Genomic DNA, 15,950 nt, shown 5'->3' on the forward strand with positions numbered 1-15,950 from the left:
AACCAAAAAATTCGTGTGACTCGCTTTATTTTAGTGGTCAGAGAACTTGCAGTATCTCTGAAGTATGCCTGTAATTTTTAAGAGTGTACAGGGGTTCAGAGTCCAAAACGTGTGAGAACTGCCACTGTAGGGTACAAAATAAAATGTAACATTTACCCAGTACTTCACCATACAGAAATAACATCATTCCAGACATCTCTTCATACATAGGTAAAGATAAGATAGATTTAACTTAGTAAAAAGAGAAAATGGCATCGTATTATATATTCTTATTTTTAATAAAAACAAATTTATTTTTACCTGAATTTAACGGAAGGTGTTAGATGGAAGGAATTGCTGACTTTGAGATGCTTTTTCTACAAGGAATATTAGTTTGTAAAAGATACCTCTAAGGTTAAGAAAAAAAGATTATGAAAACCAATTTCTTACTACATGTTTTAGACCATGTATTTTGAGACTTCTTGCTTGTGAAAGATGAGAAAGTTAGCTAGCACTTCCTTCTATAATTCCTACATCTGTTTAGTCTTAATTCTATATTTAATTCATTACTTGCATTAGTCCCTTTGCCACAGCTTCTCCGTTCCTTAATTCTTCAATTTTATTTATCGCTTTATTTGTATGGTTTCATTGTTTAGTATCTTCCTTAAGAAGAGTTTGTGGGCAATATATTATCTGAGTTTTTGCATGTTTTAGAAAATGTCACCTTCTTTTATGCTCAGAGGAGAGATTTGGATTAAGTCATTCTTTGCCCCAGAACTTATAGACACTCACACCACTGTTTTCTGGCTTTGAATGTGTCTGTGGAGAAGTCGGAATTCGGTGTTTTTTCCTTTGTATATGTGCTTTTTTCTGCTTACGTGCCTTCCTTATTCCTAAAGTTTTTGGTGGTGTTTACTCTTTATCATCTTTTCTTTAGGCAGAATAAGCCTTTTTTATTTTGGATACTCATACCTTTATTTCAGGAAAGTTTTCTTCTTATAGTTTTGAATATTTTTCTTTTGTCTTCATTAAAATCATTTTATAGCCCCCCCCATTTCATTTTGCATGATTTCTTTTAGTCTATTACTTCTCAAAGATTAAGCAAGCATAAGAATCACCTGGAGAGCTTGTAAAAACAGATTCTTGGTCCCCACCCCTCCAGGTTCTGCTTCAGTCCGTGGGTGGGGACTGATAATTTGTGTTTCTGACAAGCTCCCAGGTTATGCTGATGGTGCAGTCCACAGACCTCACCTTGACTAGCCCAGTAGTTAGTTTTCAAATTTTTGGTCTCTGGACCCTTTTACTCTTTTTTTTTAAATAGAGATATAATTGACTTATGACACTGTGTTAGTTTTAGGTGTACAACATAGTGATTTCATATGTGTATATATTGCGAAATGATCACCACAATAAGTTTGGTCAACATCCGTCACAGCACATAGTTAGAATTTTTTTTCTTGTGATGAGAACTTTTAAGATTTACTCTCAGCAACATTCAAATATATAATACAGTCTTGTAAACTATTGTCTCCGTGCTGTACATTACATCTGTACATCCTGCTGTACTTATCTTAAGATAACTGAAAGTTCGTACTTTTTTTTTTTTTTTTTTGGTGAGGAAGATTAGCCCTGAGCTAACATCTGTTGCCTGTCCTCCACTTTTTGCTTTATATGTGGGATGCCTGCCACAGCATGACTTGATAAGTGTTGTGTAGGTCTGTGCCCGGGATTTGAACCCATAAATCCCAGGCTGTCGGAGCAGAGCACGTGAATTTAACCACTACGCCACCAGGCTGGCCCGTGAAATTTTGTACCTTTTGACCACCTTCACCCGTTTCGCTCCCCACCTCACCTCCCCCACCACCAGGATCCCTTTATTCTTAAAAATTATTGAGATCCTCAGAGAGCTTTGTGGATAATATCTATTGATATTAAAACTGAGAAAATTTACAAATATTTATTAATTAATTTAAAAATAACAGATGAACTCATTACATATAAACAAATAATATATTTTAATGAAAAGTAACTATATTTTCCAAAGCAAACAATTTACTGAGAAGAGTAGCATTATTTTACATTTTTGCCAATCTCGTTAGTAATGTAGCTTAATGGAAAATAGCTTTTGCTTTCTCTCTGTTGCATATCATATGTAATGTAGCCTCTAGAAAGCTCTTGTGTACCCTTGTGAGATAATAAAAGTGAGAAAAGAAAATAACATCTTAGTATTCATTGAAAAACAGTTTTGAATTTTTGATCCCCGAAAGGGTCTTGAGGACCCTCGAGGGTCTCTGGTCCAAAGTTTGAGAACCGTTGCTTTATAGTAATGCTTGGAATTTTTTTTTAAAGGAGAATTACTTAAATTGGTTTGTAAGAGATTTGATAGTGTATATCTTAAAAGCCTTCTGTATTTTCAGGTGACTTACTGAGTAACCTGTTGCAGAGTCCTAGTTCAGCCAAACTGTTGAATCAGCCAATCCCCATCCTTGATGCGGAGAGTGAGTATATCTGTTCCCTGGCCTTGGAGTGCCTGGCCCATCTCTTCAGTTGGATTCCTCTGTCTGCCAGCATCACCCCGTCCCTCCTTACTACCATCTTCCACTTTGCGCGCTTTGGCTGTGACATCCGGGCCAGAAAGATGGCGTCAGTTAACGGCAGCAGCCAGAACTGTGTGTTGGGTCAGGAGCGCGGCCGGCTTGGGGTCCTGGCCATGTCCTGCATCAATGAACTCATGTCCAAGAACTGTGTGCCTATGGAATTCGAGGAGTACTTACTGCGTATGTTCCAGCAGACTTTCTACCTCCTGCAGAAAATCACCAAGGATAACAATGCCCACACGGTGAAAAGCAGGCTAGAAGAACTCGATGAGAGGTAATGAAAACAGGTGTAGAGTCAGCTGTGCCCTGAGAAAGGGCCTTGACTGTTGATCACGTTGTACTGCGTAGTGTCTGTAATCCTCTTTGGTTTCAGAATTTGGGGCTTCTGGTGAGGAATGGAAAGGTAGGTGTGTACCAGTAAGTCTAAACTTAGCTGGAAGGGCTAGGGTGGTTAAGGGAGATGAGTTGAGCTTGAAAAGTGATTGTGAATTGTGTAGGTTTGTTGTCTTTTTTTCCCCATCCGTCTCCTGTCCTCCCTTCTACCCCTTTCCCCCGTCTTGCTCACTATTTGCCTGCAGGTCTGAGGTGGTGCAGGAACTGAGACTGCTGCTCATGCGTAGCCAGGAACAGGAGAGGAGGTCCGTGGAGGTACAGGAGTTACAATCACCCTTTCTCACTTGATGTTGCTTGTCAGTTTTTACTATTTGACTTTTCCCAAGTGAATGTTGTGCAGTGTATAGGAATGTTGCTGTTATTGTGAGTTTTACACAGATGGCAAGTGTTCGTCAAAAGAAAGGAGAGATGTTAATGTGGGCACATGTTAATGTGACACACACCTGTGATTCTTTGTTGTCTTTTTTTTTTTTTTTTTTTTTTTTTTTTTTTTGTGAGGAGATCGGCCCTGTGCTAACATCCGCCAATCCTCCTCTTTTTTTTTGCTGAGGAAGACGGCCCTGGGCTAACATCCGTGCCCATCTTCCTCCACTTTATATGGGACGCCGCCACAGCATGGCTTGCCAAGCAGTGCGTCGGTGCGCGCCCAGGATCCGAACCAGCGAACCCCGGGCCGCCGCAGCGGAGCGCGCGCACTTAACCGCTTGCGCCACCGGGCCGGCCCCTCTTTGTTGTCTTTTTGAAGGGAGCCTAAAATTATGTAGCTCTTCTTTCTTAAGTACTCTAAAAGATGGCTCCCTCACAGTCTCTGAGGCTTGGTCTCATTATGTATTTCCCTTGCAGAGGATGTCATTTATCTGTCTTACAACGTTCATTAATATGATGCTACTGCTGTGTAAAAACGAGGGAAAATTGAAAACTAATATTAGGAACATCATGTTGGCTGTTCAGAAACTTCTAAGCAGATAAATTTTATTGAATTAGTACATATTTATAGATTGGCAGCAAAAGTTGTTAATATTTTAATCAGTTTTCCTTGGCTCATTTTTTGTTATTAAGCTATACAGAGTTAAGCCATTTCCTTTTCCTTAGAGTAAGTAGCAGAATGTGAAGTCACGTGACTAAAGTTAAGACAGTATTAGTGCTTTTAAAAATTTAGCAATTTATTAAGTTTTTCTAGAGTTAAAATTGGTACATAAGGGCCGGCCCTGTGGCTTAGCGGTTAAGTGCGCACACTCCGCTGCTGGCGGCCCGGGTTCGGATCCTGGGCGCGCACCGACGCCCCGCTTCTCCGGCCATGCTGAGGCTGTGTCCCACATACAGCAACTAGAAGGATGTGCAACTATGACGTGCAACTATCTGCTGGGGCTTTGGGGGAAAAAAATAAATAAATAAAATTATTTAAAAAAAAAATTGGTACATAAGATTTTTTTGGTTTGGCTCATTGTAAACAAGCTTTGTCTGAATTTCCTGTGTATAATCACAGAAGAACTCATAATCTGGTATGGTAATATGTTCTATTTTTTCGTTATTTGGTAATAGCTTTCTGTATGAATTCAAAGGCTTCAATATTCAAACACACAATTTTATATCCTTTCTAGCTTTGGTTAAGAAAGGCTGTATTTTCATATGTTAAAAAAAATCTAGCTGCTTGTACCAACTATCAAATACCAGTTGTTTTGACTTTTACTTATAGCATAATGTTTGTTATGGCTTACGTTTGGGTGGTATAGAAATGTCATCATGGATTATCTGTGTACTGATTTTGTTACGTGTAACTTTTGTGCTTTTGGTTTTATATTTTAATCCTATGCTTCCTATTGCCCTGTGAAAGCTGAGAGGTGCCTGGAAGCAGAAAGGTGACATAAACAGTGCTGTGTGCTTGCTTCCCGGCTCTTGGGTCCCTTAGCTCTAATTCTAAACAGCTAAGTCCATTCTCAGTTGTTTAGGAGCTACTTAACCAGGTCCTTTGCCTCTCTTCTCCTCTACTGCCCTTTGTCTAACTTTCTGCTGCTCATTAGCACCTGTACCAGAAGGTGGGCAAGGAAAAGAAAATGAGGTGAAATAAAATCTGTAGTTAGCTACCAAATAGCCTTGTTTGTGTTCTTTAAAAAAATTGGGTTGAAGATTAAAATAAAATTGAGATTGTGTGATATTTTACCCCTGACTTCTCTTTATTCTTTTATGGGTGGTAGGGAATTGAGTGCATCTTTCTAAAGAGCAATAAACTGTTGACAGCTTTCAGTATTTGTGTAAAAGTAAAATGTAATAAGCTGAGCGTGGAATGAGGAGTTCCTGCTCTTGAGTATTAGTGATTGAAGGCATCAGAGAGAAGTTTCTCTGTACTTTGCTCTCTCTAAAAACAGTTGATTTTAGTGCTTTACTATTTTTCAAGTATTTGACCTCATGATTCTTATCAAATAAATTAATATATATGTATTTTTAAAGCTGCAAATAAGTTTGCATATGTGTGGAGGTCAGACAGACAGGGTGGCCACTCTCAGGGTGACAGGTCCCAGGAACAATATGGGACATGTTATTTATAGGCCAATTTTGCTTTTCTGGTAGTAGTCTTCTTCTCCCCCTTTATTATTTCACGTATCTTTGCTTGAAAAATAGCTTTTTGCAGTTACGAGTTTCAGGATTGCTTCGAGCCATTTAATTTTTGGCAAAGGCCTAGTATGTCTGTCTTTTTTTTATCAGCCTCTGAAATGTGATTTATGGAAGTATGTCCATCTCATTTTCTAATCACCTTTTGGTAATTAGGGGCATAAAATGACAGTTTCTGAAATGTGAGAGTGATGATGTGCTGTGTAATTAATAACAAAAATCTCTTATCCTTGCAGCTCTGACCCACACTCTTCTGTGAAATGATTTTGTGAATACAAATGAATTGGGGATTCACTGTGATGTGAAAAGAAAGAGCACTGGATTGGGAGTGGCTGGTAGTCCCATTCTGCCATGAGCTGGCTGAGTGACCTTGGGCCAGTCACTTTATCACTCTTGGCCTCGTCTGTAGAATGAAGCATCAGACTAAATTGTTCCTAAGGCTTATCCAGCTCTAACAGCCTTCCTCCCTTATATTTGAAATCACTTTTAGCATGGATTGGGATGTGCTATGTTTAATTAGCACCAGGAGCCAGAGGGCGGGAAGAAAATGAACACTAGGTTGCAAGCCAGATTATCTTACCTGGATGCCATGCCTTTTGTATAGCCTTGTTTTGTTTTTGTGTTTTTAGTGCATTCATCTTAATATTTTGGCTTTCTAGCAAAGAAAACCAATCTTTCTAGACTTGTGACATTAAAATGACACACATAATCTGCCATCAACTTTTTAGTACCATTTCCTTTCTCTCTAATTGGGTCATAACACTAATGAATTAGAAAATATGAGAACACTAGCTTGTAAGATGCCTTGGTAGGTAGTGTCTGAGGATTAAAGTTGCTTTTCTGCTATGTTTCAGGTGGTAATGGAATGAAGGGTTGCCTGACCTGTAGGTAATTGTTGCAGGCCTTTATATTTTTAACTGAAAATATATTATAAATCTGTATAGTTCTGTACTGAAAGAAATTTGGATTGAATTTGAGTTCTCTTCTAAGGAAGTGGCTAGGTTTCTTATTGTCACCTTTTATCTTGTCTTGTTTAGCTACATCGAAAAGTTTACTGACTTTCTGCGGCTCTTTGTGAGCGTTCACCTAAGAAGAATCGAGTCCTACTCCCAGTTCCCCGTGGTGGAGTTTTTGACGCTTTTGTTCAAGTACACATTTCATCAGGTAAAGCCCCAGAACTGCCCATCCCTTTCCCCCTCAAAAGTCTACTTTGTTACTTTCAGGAGAAAGAACTTCTTTATTTTATTTCCCAAACACATATAGTGCTTTGTATGTGAAGATGAACACATTTATCCTTCATAACAACCCTATGAGGTAGATATTATTATTATCATCGTCATCTCCATTTTACAGATGAAGAAACTGAGGCACAAAGAGTAACTTGCTCAGGGTCATACAGTTAGTAAGAGGTAGGAGCCAGGATTTGAACCCATAGAGTCTGTGCTCTTAACCACTATTGTGTTGGAGAAGCAAAATATAGAAAAAGCCTGAAATTGGGACCTTTAGTTCTTTTCTGTAACTGTCACCAAAACTTCCCACAGGGAGATTATAAATAATGACGCTCTCAAGAGTTAAGTTTTGGTGGATCCAATTTTTCCCCCTATTCAAAAATATTTTTTGAGCTCCTCTTGTATTTCAGGAGCTAGGCATATAACCCTCACAAGCAAAATCCTTCCCTTCATTGAGTTTACATTTTAGTGACCCAATACCTTTTATTTGTGTGTATATTTTAACAGCTTTATGGAGGTAAAATTTACATACTATGAGATTCACCCATTGTAATTGTACAATTCAGTGGTGTTCAGTAAATTTATAGACTTGTGCAGCCATCATCCCAGTTCAGTTTTAAACTGAATTTCTCTGACACCCTATCCCTTGTGCCCATTTGTATGTGTTTTAAGATAAGCTTTTTATTGAAGTATCCTACACATACAGAAAAGTGCATAAATCATACATGTACAGCTTGATGAGTTTCCCCAAATGAACAACCATGTAACCACCACCTAAGTCAAGAAATAAAATGTTACCAATAGCCCCCAAATCTTCTCGTGTCCCTTCCCGATCACTTCCCCCCAGAAGTGACCCTAGTCCTGACTTTAACATCCCAGATTAGTTTTGCTTGTTCTAGAACTTCTCTAAATGGAAGCATAAGTGTGTATTTGTTTTGTCTGGCTTTTTTCATTCAACGTTATGTTTGTGAGATTCATCTATGTTGTATGTGGCAGTAGCTTTTTCATTTTCATTGCTTTATAATAAATCATTATCTGAAAATCCATTCCACTGCTGATTGGGGCTGCTTCCAGTTCTTGGTGATCACGAATCATGTTGCAGTGGACATTCTTGTACATGCTCTTTCTGTTGGTATATATGAGGGATGAAACTGCTGGGTCAGTGAGGGCATCTCATTTTCTAAGTTGACTTTTTTGCTTGTTTAAACCACTAATGTTATAGCTTAATGAGGCTAGAGGAGAGGCAAGGGTCTAGGCTGGGAGGGGTGTCTGTGTGGGATAGGGGATTTGGAGCAAGGGTCTGGTGTGAGAGCTAGCCTTTCTCAAAGAGGTACCTGGCACAAAGTAGGAGTAGCCAGTGGTAAGGGTGAACCTTTCCTGGGAGCGGGGGGGTTGGGGAGGGGTGCAGGTGGAGGAGGAGGACTAAAAGATTGAAGAAGTATCAAGATGTCTGATAGAGGGGCCAGTGAGTGCAGAGTAAGAAGGAAAACACGCTGAGTTCACCAGGCCTAACATGGAATAGAATAGATGATGAGATGTGGGAGAGTGAGGATGTAGGAGAGAAGCATCAGAGGTGGGAAAGTTTTGAGATGGATCTGGAGATATCTTAAGGAGGATCAGGAAAAAAAGAAGGATTTGAAAGATACCTTAGAATAAATGTAGCAGAAATGAAGGAGAGAAAAGGAGCTGGTGCTGAGGTCAGAAAGAACGGGTTTATTTGGGAAACGAAATGAAAATGTCTTGCAACTTTACTTCCTCTGTAAAATGGGATCTTTTAGTGTATGTGGTATAGAAGAAAGCTAAAAAGAGGTTTGAAAGTATGCATGTCTTATGCCTTCTTCTTTGGACTTAGACCCAAAAGTTCTGTGTTTGAGCTCTGGTTATTTCTATTAGCTCTGTGTCCTTGGACAAGTCTTTTTAATTTCCTTAGATTTGTTTCCTCACCTGAGGAGATAGACTGCACTGGGCATCTTCAGGGTCTTTCCAAGTGTTCATCTTCTGATTCTTTTACTAGCACCCTCCATGTTAGTTTTCCATTGAACTGAAAGTGGTGGTTTTATGTATTTATATATATTATGTACTGGGGAAAGAAACGATCATGAAGCAAACAACCAGCTTCTCTCTTCCTCCTTTACCTGCAGGTTGCTGTCAGCCGAGCTCCCCTGTGTTCTTTTGGCCTCCTGTGCGAGAACCTTCCTTTCTGGGTGCAGGTTCTTGGACTGTGGGAGGTGGTATCCTTGAGGTCGAGGCAGAAGCAGGTTCTGAGCTTCGGGCAAAGGGCCAGGGACCCAGAAGGTGCTCTGTGCAGTTTACTGGAGGATAGACAGCCTTTTGCTGGAGAGGCAGAGCAGAAAAAAGAAGGCAAGGCGTGCTCTAGAATCAGGAGCTGGTAATAGAGGAGTTCTTTGGGATAAATCAGATTTAAGAATAAGAAATTAAATGCCCTCGAGAGAGCTTTAAGTTCTCATATATTCATTAACAGTATGTTCTTACTTTATCATGGTTTAATTATATGTGAAGTGGGAAAATGTCTTTCCTCTTATCTAGAGAGTTACTGTGAGTGTACTCAATATTTTTGCCTTTTGTTTCTAAAATTGATAGAAATTTTAGTACTGGTCAACATATTTTGAAGGAATAGTAATAAGACAAAGATGGTGTTAGTATCTTTCTTTAACCATTTCCTCTCTTCTGTTTCTTTCTCGACATTTTTTCTTTCACCTAGGTATCCTGCTGCAGTCCCTCCAGCCACTAGTGCTCACCAGGTGTTTGCCTCCACCATTACTTCCTTGCTTCCTGAGCCCCTGAGGTGTCTGTATAAGCATATGATTTCTGTCTGCTTGCTCCTTCTTTTAGTGAATTGTCACCAGTTCCTTCTTGGTCTTGCATTTTTCATTTTGCCTCTTCTTCCTAAAACAGTGCCTGAGATAGGATAGTAAAGGGGAAAGGGCACTGGACCGGACATCTTAAGATCCCCATTCTAGTTCTGCTTCTGTTCTTTACCTTGTCACCTTGGGCAGATGACTTTACTTCTGAGCCTTGGTTTCTTTATCTGTAAAATGGGAGGAAGAAAAGAATATGTCCACTTCCAGGACTATCGTGAAGATCAAATAGACCAATGCAAATGAAAACTAACCACTGTAAACCACTTGGAGATAGGAGTGGTATCTTTAGTTTTTTAGAGAAACTTGTCAGGATTTTCATTGATTAATCAGCCCTGGAATCTGTGAAGTGAATCTGAGTACAGGTGAATTTCAAAAATGCATCTGTGAGGGTTCTGAAAAGTTAGATGACTCCAAAAGTGCAGTCAGCCTGTCATCTTGTGACCTTAACAATCTATGCCCACAGCAGTTGGCAAAGGCCAAGTTGTGGGTGCAGCACACAAGGGCTCGTGGTGGGGCCTGCAGAAATGGATGTTCATGGTGGTGTTTCAGGTCCTACAGAGGGTATATCTGCCCACCTCTTTTTCCAGCCTTGAGCCACACAGTAAATCCTTAATTCAAAGGCATGGGGAAGATGTGTGTAATTGTAAAGTACTTGGACATAGCCATAAAATCTGGATTTATGTGGTGGCTTTTCTCTAAAGTACATCCACATGCATCTGATCAGTTATGTTCTTTGGAGGGTCCTGGTGGGTATTTTCAGACCAAGGAAGGACGACTGGGTGACTTATTTAAGGGAAGCCTAGCAAGCTGAAGCCAGGGCAGGACCACATCTCCTGGCCGTGCAAGTCGAGTGCCTGTCCAACAGCTACCCGTATTATTTCCACATGGCTTGTTAGTTCTTTTTCCTGCTTACTCTTCTGGTTCATTTCATGTCATGGACATCCTGAGTTTTATGAAGTAGGGACAGGGAATGGTCATTTTGTTTGCTGAGGGTGGCCCTGGCACTGGTCCTGGTTGAACTGTAGCAGTCTAGTTCCCGGGCTACACTGTAGGTTGTGAGGTCGGAGTCTGCTCTGCTTTTTAAGTTATAGTTTTCCTGTCTCGGATGCAGCCTGGGTACAGAACTCCCACTGCATGCTCCCACCCAGTGTTCATTATTCCTTGGGCAAATTCCATATATGCCCTTGTAAACTTCTGGATTTCCTTGTGGATCAGGAATGGAAGGAAACTGATCCAAGAAGATGAAGGTATTATTCTCTCCGTATCTGATCTTGCCACCAGTTATACAGTTCAGTGAAGCAATCACAAATAAAAGCAAAGAGCTCTTGTAGGTAGCGAGAATTTGAGTGCGTATATAAGGGGTTAGGGCACCACAAGTTGAAACTGAATATGTATGAGAAGAACTAGATGTTGGAGAGTACAGTGCCTGGATTTTGCATGAAGTAGAATCTCAAGCCTCTCGAGGAAGTTAGCACATTGGTCCAGGCACTAGGACCCACAAAGACTTGCACTTCTCTCCTCGCTTTGTCCTTATCAACACCTGGTTAGAGGTGGTTATTAGCCTGTTTGACACTCCTACTTCTGCAGATGAGATAGTGCCCGAGGGTCAGACTTAACAAGCTCTGTTTCAATCTGTTATATAGAAAGTCTGCAAATGGTTCTAGCCACTGAAACTTATTTTTGGTTTTGTAATGGTATGTAGTGGCTGGGAGTGAAGGGACCTGCTCCTACCCCTGACTTTGAATAGGTCATACCTCTGGGTCTCAATTTCTTTCTAAAACAGGTTTGAATTGGGTGATCTGTAAGAGCCCTCCCCACCATAGTCTCAGATTTTAAGATAGGTGTTTACTTGCTTTATTTTGTAACTCACTTTGTCCTGCATAGTAAGTATCTCCCTGATGATGTGTTCCTTGGTACCCTTGTCTTGTTAGGTTCAACAGGGCCCAATTCTGAAGACTGACTAAAAGACACCAGTTGTGGTTACCGGGAAGTTGAGGGAATCCAGGCTTATGGTTGTACCATTTTGGTGGAAGTAAAACACTGGTGGGTGTGTTTCTGAGGAGTAGTTGCATTAAGTAATTTTACTGTCTGGATTTCTTTTGTACCATAGCCTACTCATGAAGGTTACTTCTCTTGTTTGGATATCTGGACGCTCTTTTTGGACTATCTGACAAGTAAAATCAAAAGTCGTCTGGGAGACAAGGAAGCAGTTCTAAACAGGTAAACCCCAGAAACATTGATAACGAGAAATAGACATTTTTGCCACTTTTTCTTGTGGCCTAAAAGGGCAACCATGCACCCAGAACTCTTCAGTGAAACCAAGTCACTTAAGCTGTTTAGATAGTAATGCCACTGAGCATTTTCTTGTTTTTTTCCCCTTAAATATCCTATTTCTTTCTGATTAAAAAAGTAATATGTATTGTTAATTTTTTAGGTGTGATAATGCTTTTGTGGTGGTTGTTTGTTTTAATGGCCTCCTTTTTTTCTTTGGTGAGGAAGATCGACCCTGAGCTAACATCTGCCAATCCTCCTCTTTTTTTTTTTTTTTTTTTTCTGAAAAAGACTGGCCCTGGGCTAACATCCATGCCCATCTTCCTCTACTTTATATGGGACGCTGCCACAGCATGGCTTGATAAGCGGTGCGTTGATGCGCGCCCGGGATCCGAACCGACGAACCCCCGGCCGCAGCAGCGGAGCTCGCGCACTTAACCGCTTGCGCCATCGGGTTGGACCCATTAATGGCCCTTTTTTACAGATACAAACTGAAGTATTTATTGGATGAAATGATACGACATCTGGGATTTGCTTTAAAATAATCCACTGGCAGTAGAGGGGGAGGTGGGTTGTTTTATAGAAGAAACAGGGTTTGCCGTGTGTTGATAACTGATGTTAAGCTTAGTTGATAAGAACTTGGGGTGCGTTATATTCTTACTTCTTTTGTTTGTGTTTGAAAATTTCCTAAATAAAGTAATAAATACTTGTCATGAAAAAAAGTATTTATTTTAAAAACTAGGAAGAGATATAGAAAAATATAAAGGAGATAAGTTATCCATAATCTCACAATCCAGAGATAATTACTTTTGAACTTTTTGTTGTATTTTTTTTTTTTTTCCTGTCATCACTTTTTGTGGGGAAGACCAGCCCTGAGCTAACATCTGTTGCCAATCCTCCTCTTTTTGCTGAGGAAGACCTGCCCTGGGGTAACGTCCATGCCCGTCTTCCTCTACTTTATATGGGATGCCGCCACAGCATGGCTTGAAAAGTGGTGCGTCAGTGTGTGCCCGAGATCCGACCCTGCGAACCCCAGGCCGCCGCAGCGGCGCGCGTGCACTTAACCGCTGCGCCGCTGGGCCAGTCCCTTTGTTGTATTTTTTTAAAAACAGAAATTGGGGAAATGTTTTTTCCCCATATGTTTCTCAAGCCTATTTTTCTTGCTTGCAGGCAGCAAGTATGTTTCCTGTACACCGTGGTCATTATTTCATTTCAGAAATGAGATAATGGGCTAATGTGTCTAGAACGCTTGGCACATTAGAAATGCTTGGTAATGAAATCGGTGGTTGGTGGTGGAGATAGTGAACACCCTTCCCCAGAAATGAAAGTAGTGAGGAGAATCCCCGCTTGGGAAGAAGTTGAACTGAACCTCTAAAACCCTTTCCATTGCTGAGGTTTTATGAGTTTTTAAAATTCAAAACAGAATATTTGCATTCCAAGTTTAAAAATTTGCACTTCTGTTCCCAAACATTCTTTTTGTGATTGCAAAAGAGCTTCCAAGTTGCTATGGTGTCAGGTCACGTGGTTATGAGTAGTATATTCATGTATCAGAAGGCTTATTACACAACAGTAGATCCTGTTTTTGATGAATTTGTCAACTTAAGTAACTGTTTTTGAATGAGATTCTTCAAAGAAAAGGTACTTCTGCCAAATTCTTTTTCTTATATGCCAACCACTCGGCATCCTTTGGTTCTAGGACTATGCCTGATTTTGCTATATTTAGTGGTAGCTATTCCTTCACATCTCTCGGGCTTGTGGGAAGAATAAACTGAGGAAATGATTAATATGAAAATGCCTTTTAAAGCACAGTACAAATGTGCTTTAGGTTTGGAGAATATGGTTCCACAGAGAAAATATACACTAGCAGTTTATTAGTATTAAATATACACTTGTGCAGATTATTGTACCAGTAGAAGAAGCAGTGGTGTAGAGAGTTTAAATTTCTTTTCTGCTTCGTTGTAGCAGTGTTACTTTTGGTCAAGTTACATGCTGATCACATTTCCTCTTGCAAGATGAGCATACTGATACCTCTTTTGCAGGATGGTTAGGATTCAAGGAAATCGTGTATGTGAAATACCTGGCACAGCATCTAGCATGTGTTATTAGACAATAAATGGTCACTGTGATGACAAGAACAGTGATAATAAGTAATAGAAGATGTTGCTGCCGTTTGACTGTGGTGGTGACCACGGAGTTAGGTGACAGGGCCCCTGGACAGCCTAAAGGCCTGTAGCCCACCTGCTGGCATTGGCCTGTCTGATGGGTCATCTGATATCACAGTTGACAGTGGTTCTGGCTGACCACTTTAAACACTAAGGATTTTTCTCATTGGTAATTTGGTTATCATCCTAAATGAGGTTTTCTAATTTTTCATGACTTTTTTTTTAAACATACGCATGTAACCCTCTTAGGCCTTTAAAAAACAAAAAACCCAAAACCTTCAAAGCCACAATCTGTGGTTTATGCCGTTAAGTAGTAACCGTCATCTGTGGAACTGCTTGTCGATCATACACCCTCTAGTGGTCTAGGATAGTAGATGACAAAGAAGGGTGTATGTATAAGGTAGTCCACTGGGGTGCACAAAGAAAATAGTTGAACTTTAACTTAGATATTTTTCCTGTCATCTCTTATGCTATACATTTATACAAGTGTGTGCTCAAAAGTTTTTATTTTTATTTTATTTTTTTGTGAGGAAGATCGGCCCTGAGCTAACATCTGCCAATCTTCCTCTTTTTGCTGAGGAAGACTGGCCCTGAGCTAACATCCATGCCCATCTTCCTCCACTTTATATGGGACGCCGCTACAGCGTGGCTTGACACGCAGTGCGTCGGTGCGCACTTGGCATCCGAACCGGCGAACCCCGGGCCGCTGCAGCGGAGCGTGCGCACTTAACTGCTTGCGCCACTGGGCCGGCCCCTCAAAAGTTTTGTTTTTTTTTTTTTTTTGAGGAAGATCATCTCTGAGCTAACATCCATGCCAATCCTCCTCTTTTTGCTAAGGAAGACTGGCCCTGAGCTAAATCTATTGCCAGTCCTCCTCCTTTTTTCCCCCAAAGCCCCAGTAGATAGTTGTATGTCATAGTTGCACATCCCTCTAGTTGCTGTATGTGGGACGCGGCCTCAGCATGGCCGGACAAGCGGTGCGTCGGTGCGCGCCCGGGATCCAAACCCGGGCCGCCAGTAGCGGAGCACACACACTTAACCGCTAAGCCACGGTGCCAGCCCCCTCAAAAGTTTTTAAACGAAAGTTTTGACAGTTTGGCAACTGCTGCTTTAGGTTATAACTGACCCCAATTATCAGAGATGCAGTGTTTTGCAGACACAGCTGATAAAGAGCGCTGACTACTGGTGATTACCATATTCATTTTAACTAAGAGTATTTAAATGTGATCAGATGTTTTTCAGCTGATAAAATATATCTGACAGACGTTGGGGTGCTTTTGGAATCACATTTGTTGCTTGAGCCAGAAGTTCAGAAGCAACTGCTCTTGGCAGGAAGTAGTCAAGAATGTTTTCTTGGTGTCTGAAATGGGAAATGTAGGTGTGGTTAAGTCACAGAGGCAGCACTCAGTTCCTGTCCTTGTGGTTTAAAGGTTTTGCATCACTCGTCACAGCAAAGTGGTAGGCATTGTAGGCTACGAATTTAGAAGCGCAAATATACATGGATTTATTTTTGGTCCTAGGAGCTTGAAAGTTGGAGCTCTGTATGTTCCTTGCTCAGTGAGAATGCTCAAGTTTCTTGATCAGAGCTGGTGGGGACTTCAGAGAACTTGAGTCCTAGTGTTAATGGAATAAGTGTTGTGTAACATACCCAGCTGAACAAAATTCCTAATGGGGTTCTTTGTCCAGATTTACCATTTTGAAGTGGTATGGAAAAACCTGAATTTCAGTCTCCTTCACCTCTTTTGTACTTTGGGGGTGGTTGTGCCTGCCTTACTAGTTGTTGAGAAAATTAAATGAACCAGTGTGTGTAAAAGTACCTTGGTTGAC

At 40.7% G+C, this 15,950-nt stretch overlaps 1 protein-coding gene across 9 annotated transcripts in view; it reads left to right on the forward strand.

Annotated features, from left to right (window-relative positions):
* Nucleotides 1-15,950, forward strand: part of XPO6 (exportin 6) — a 112,710-nt gene that overhangs the window by 51,445 nt on the left and 45,315 nt on the right. For 6 of the 9 annotated variants that reach the window (XM_058569786.1, XM_058569792.1, XM_058569787.1 and 3 more), the window contains 6 exons: nucleotides 2,397-2,850; nucleotides 3,155-3,224; nucleotides 4,804-4,828; nucleotides 6,434-6,467; nucleotides 6,617-6,743; nucleotides 11,801-11,910. In XM_058569786.1, the coding sequence (XP_058425769.1) occupies nucleotides 2,397-2,850; nucleotides 3,155-3,224; nucleotides 4,804-4,828; nucleotides 6,434-6,467; nucleotides 6,617-6,743; nucleotides 11,801-11,910 (820 nt within the window). Of the gene's footprint in view, nucleotides 1-2,396; nucleotides 2,851-3,154; nucleotides 3,225-4,803; nucleotides 4,829-6,433; nucleotides 6,468-6,616; nucleotides 6,744-11,800; nucleotides 11,911-15,950 lie in introns of those variants that run through there. The other 3 variants (XM_058569791.1, XM_058569789.1, XM_058569795.1) reach the window with 2 other exon arrangements.

The sequence above is a fragment of the Diceros bicornis genome, chromosome 26 (genome assembly GCF_020826845.1).
Source record: "Diceros bicornis minor isolate mBicDic1 chromosome 26, mDicBic1.mat.cur, whole genome shotgun sequence".
Classification (NCBI taxonomy): Eukaryota; Metazoa; Chordata; class Mammalia; order Perissodactyla; family Rhinocerotidae; genus Diceros; species Diceros bicornis.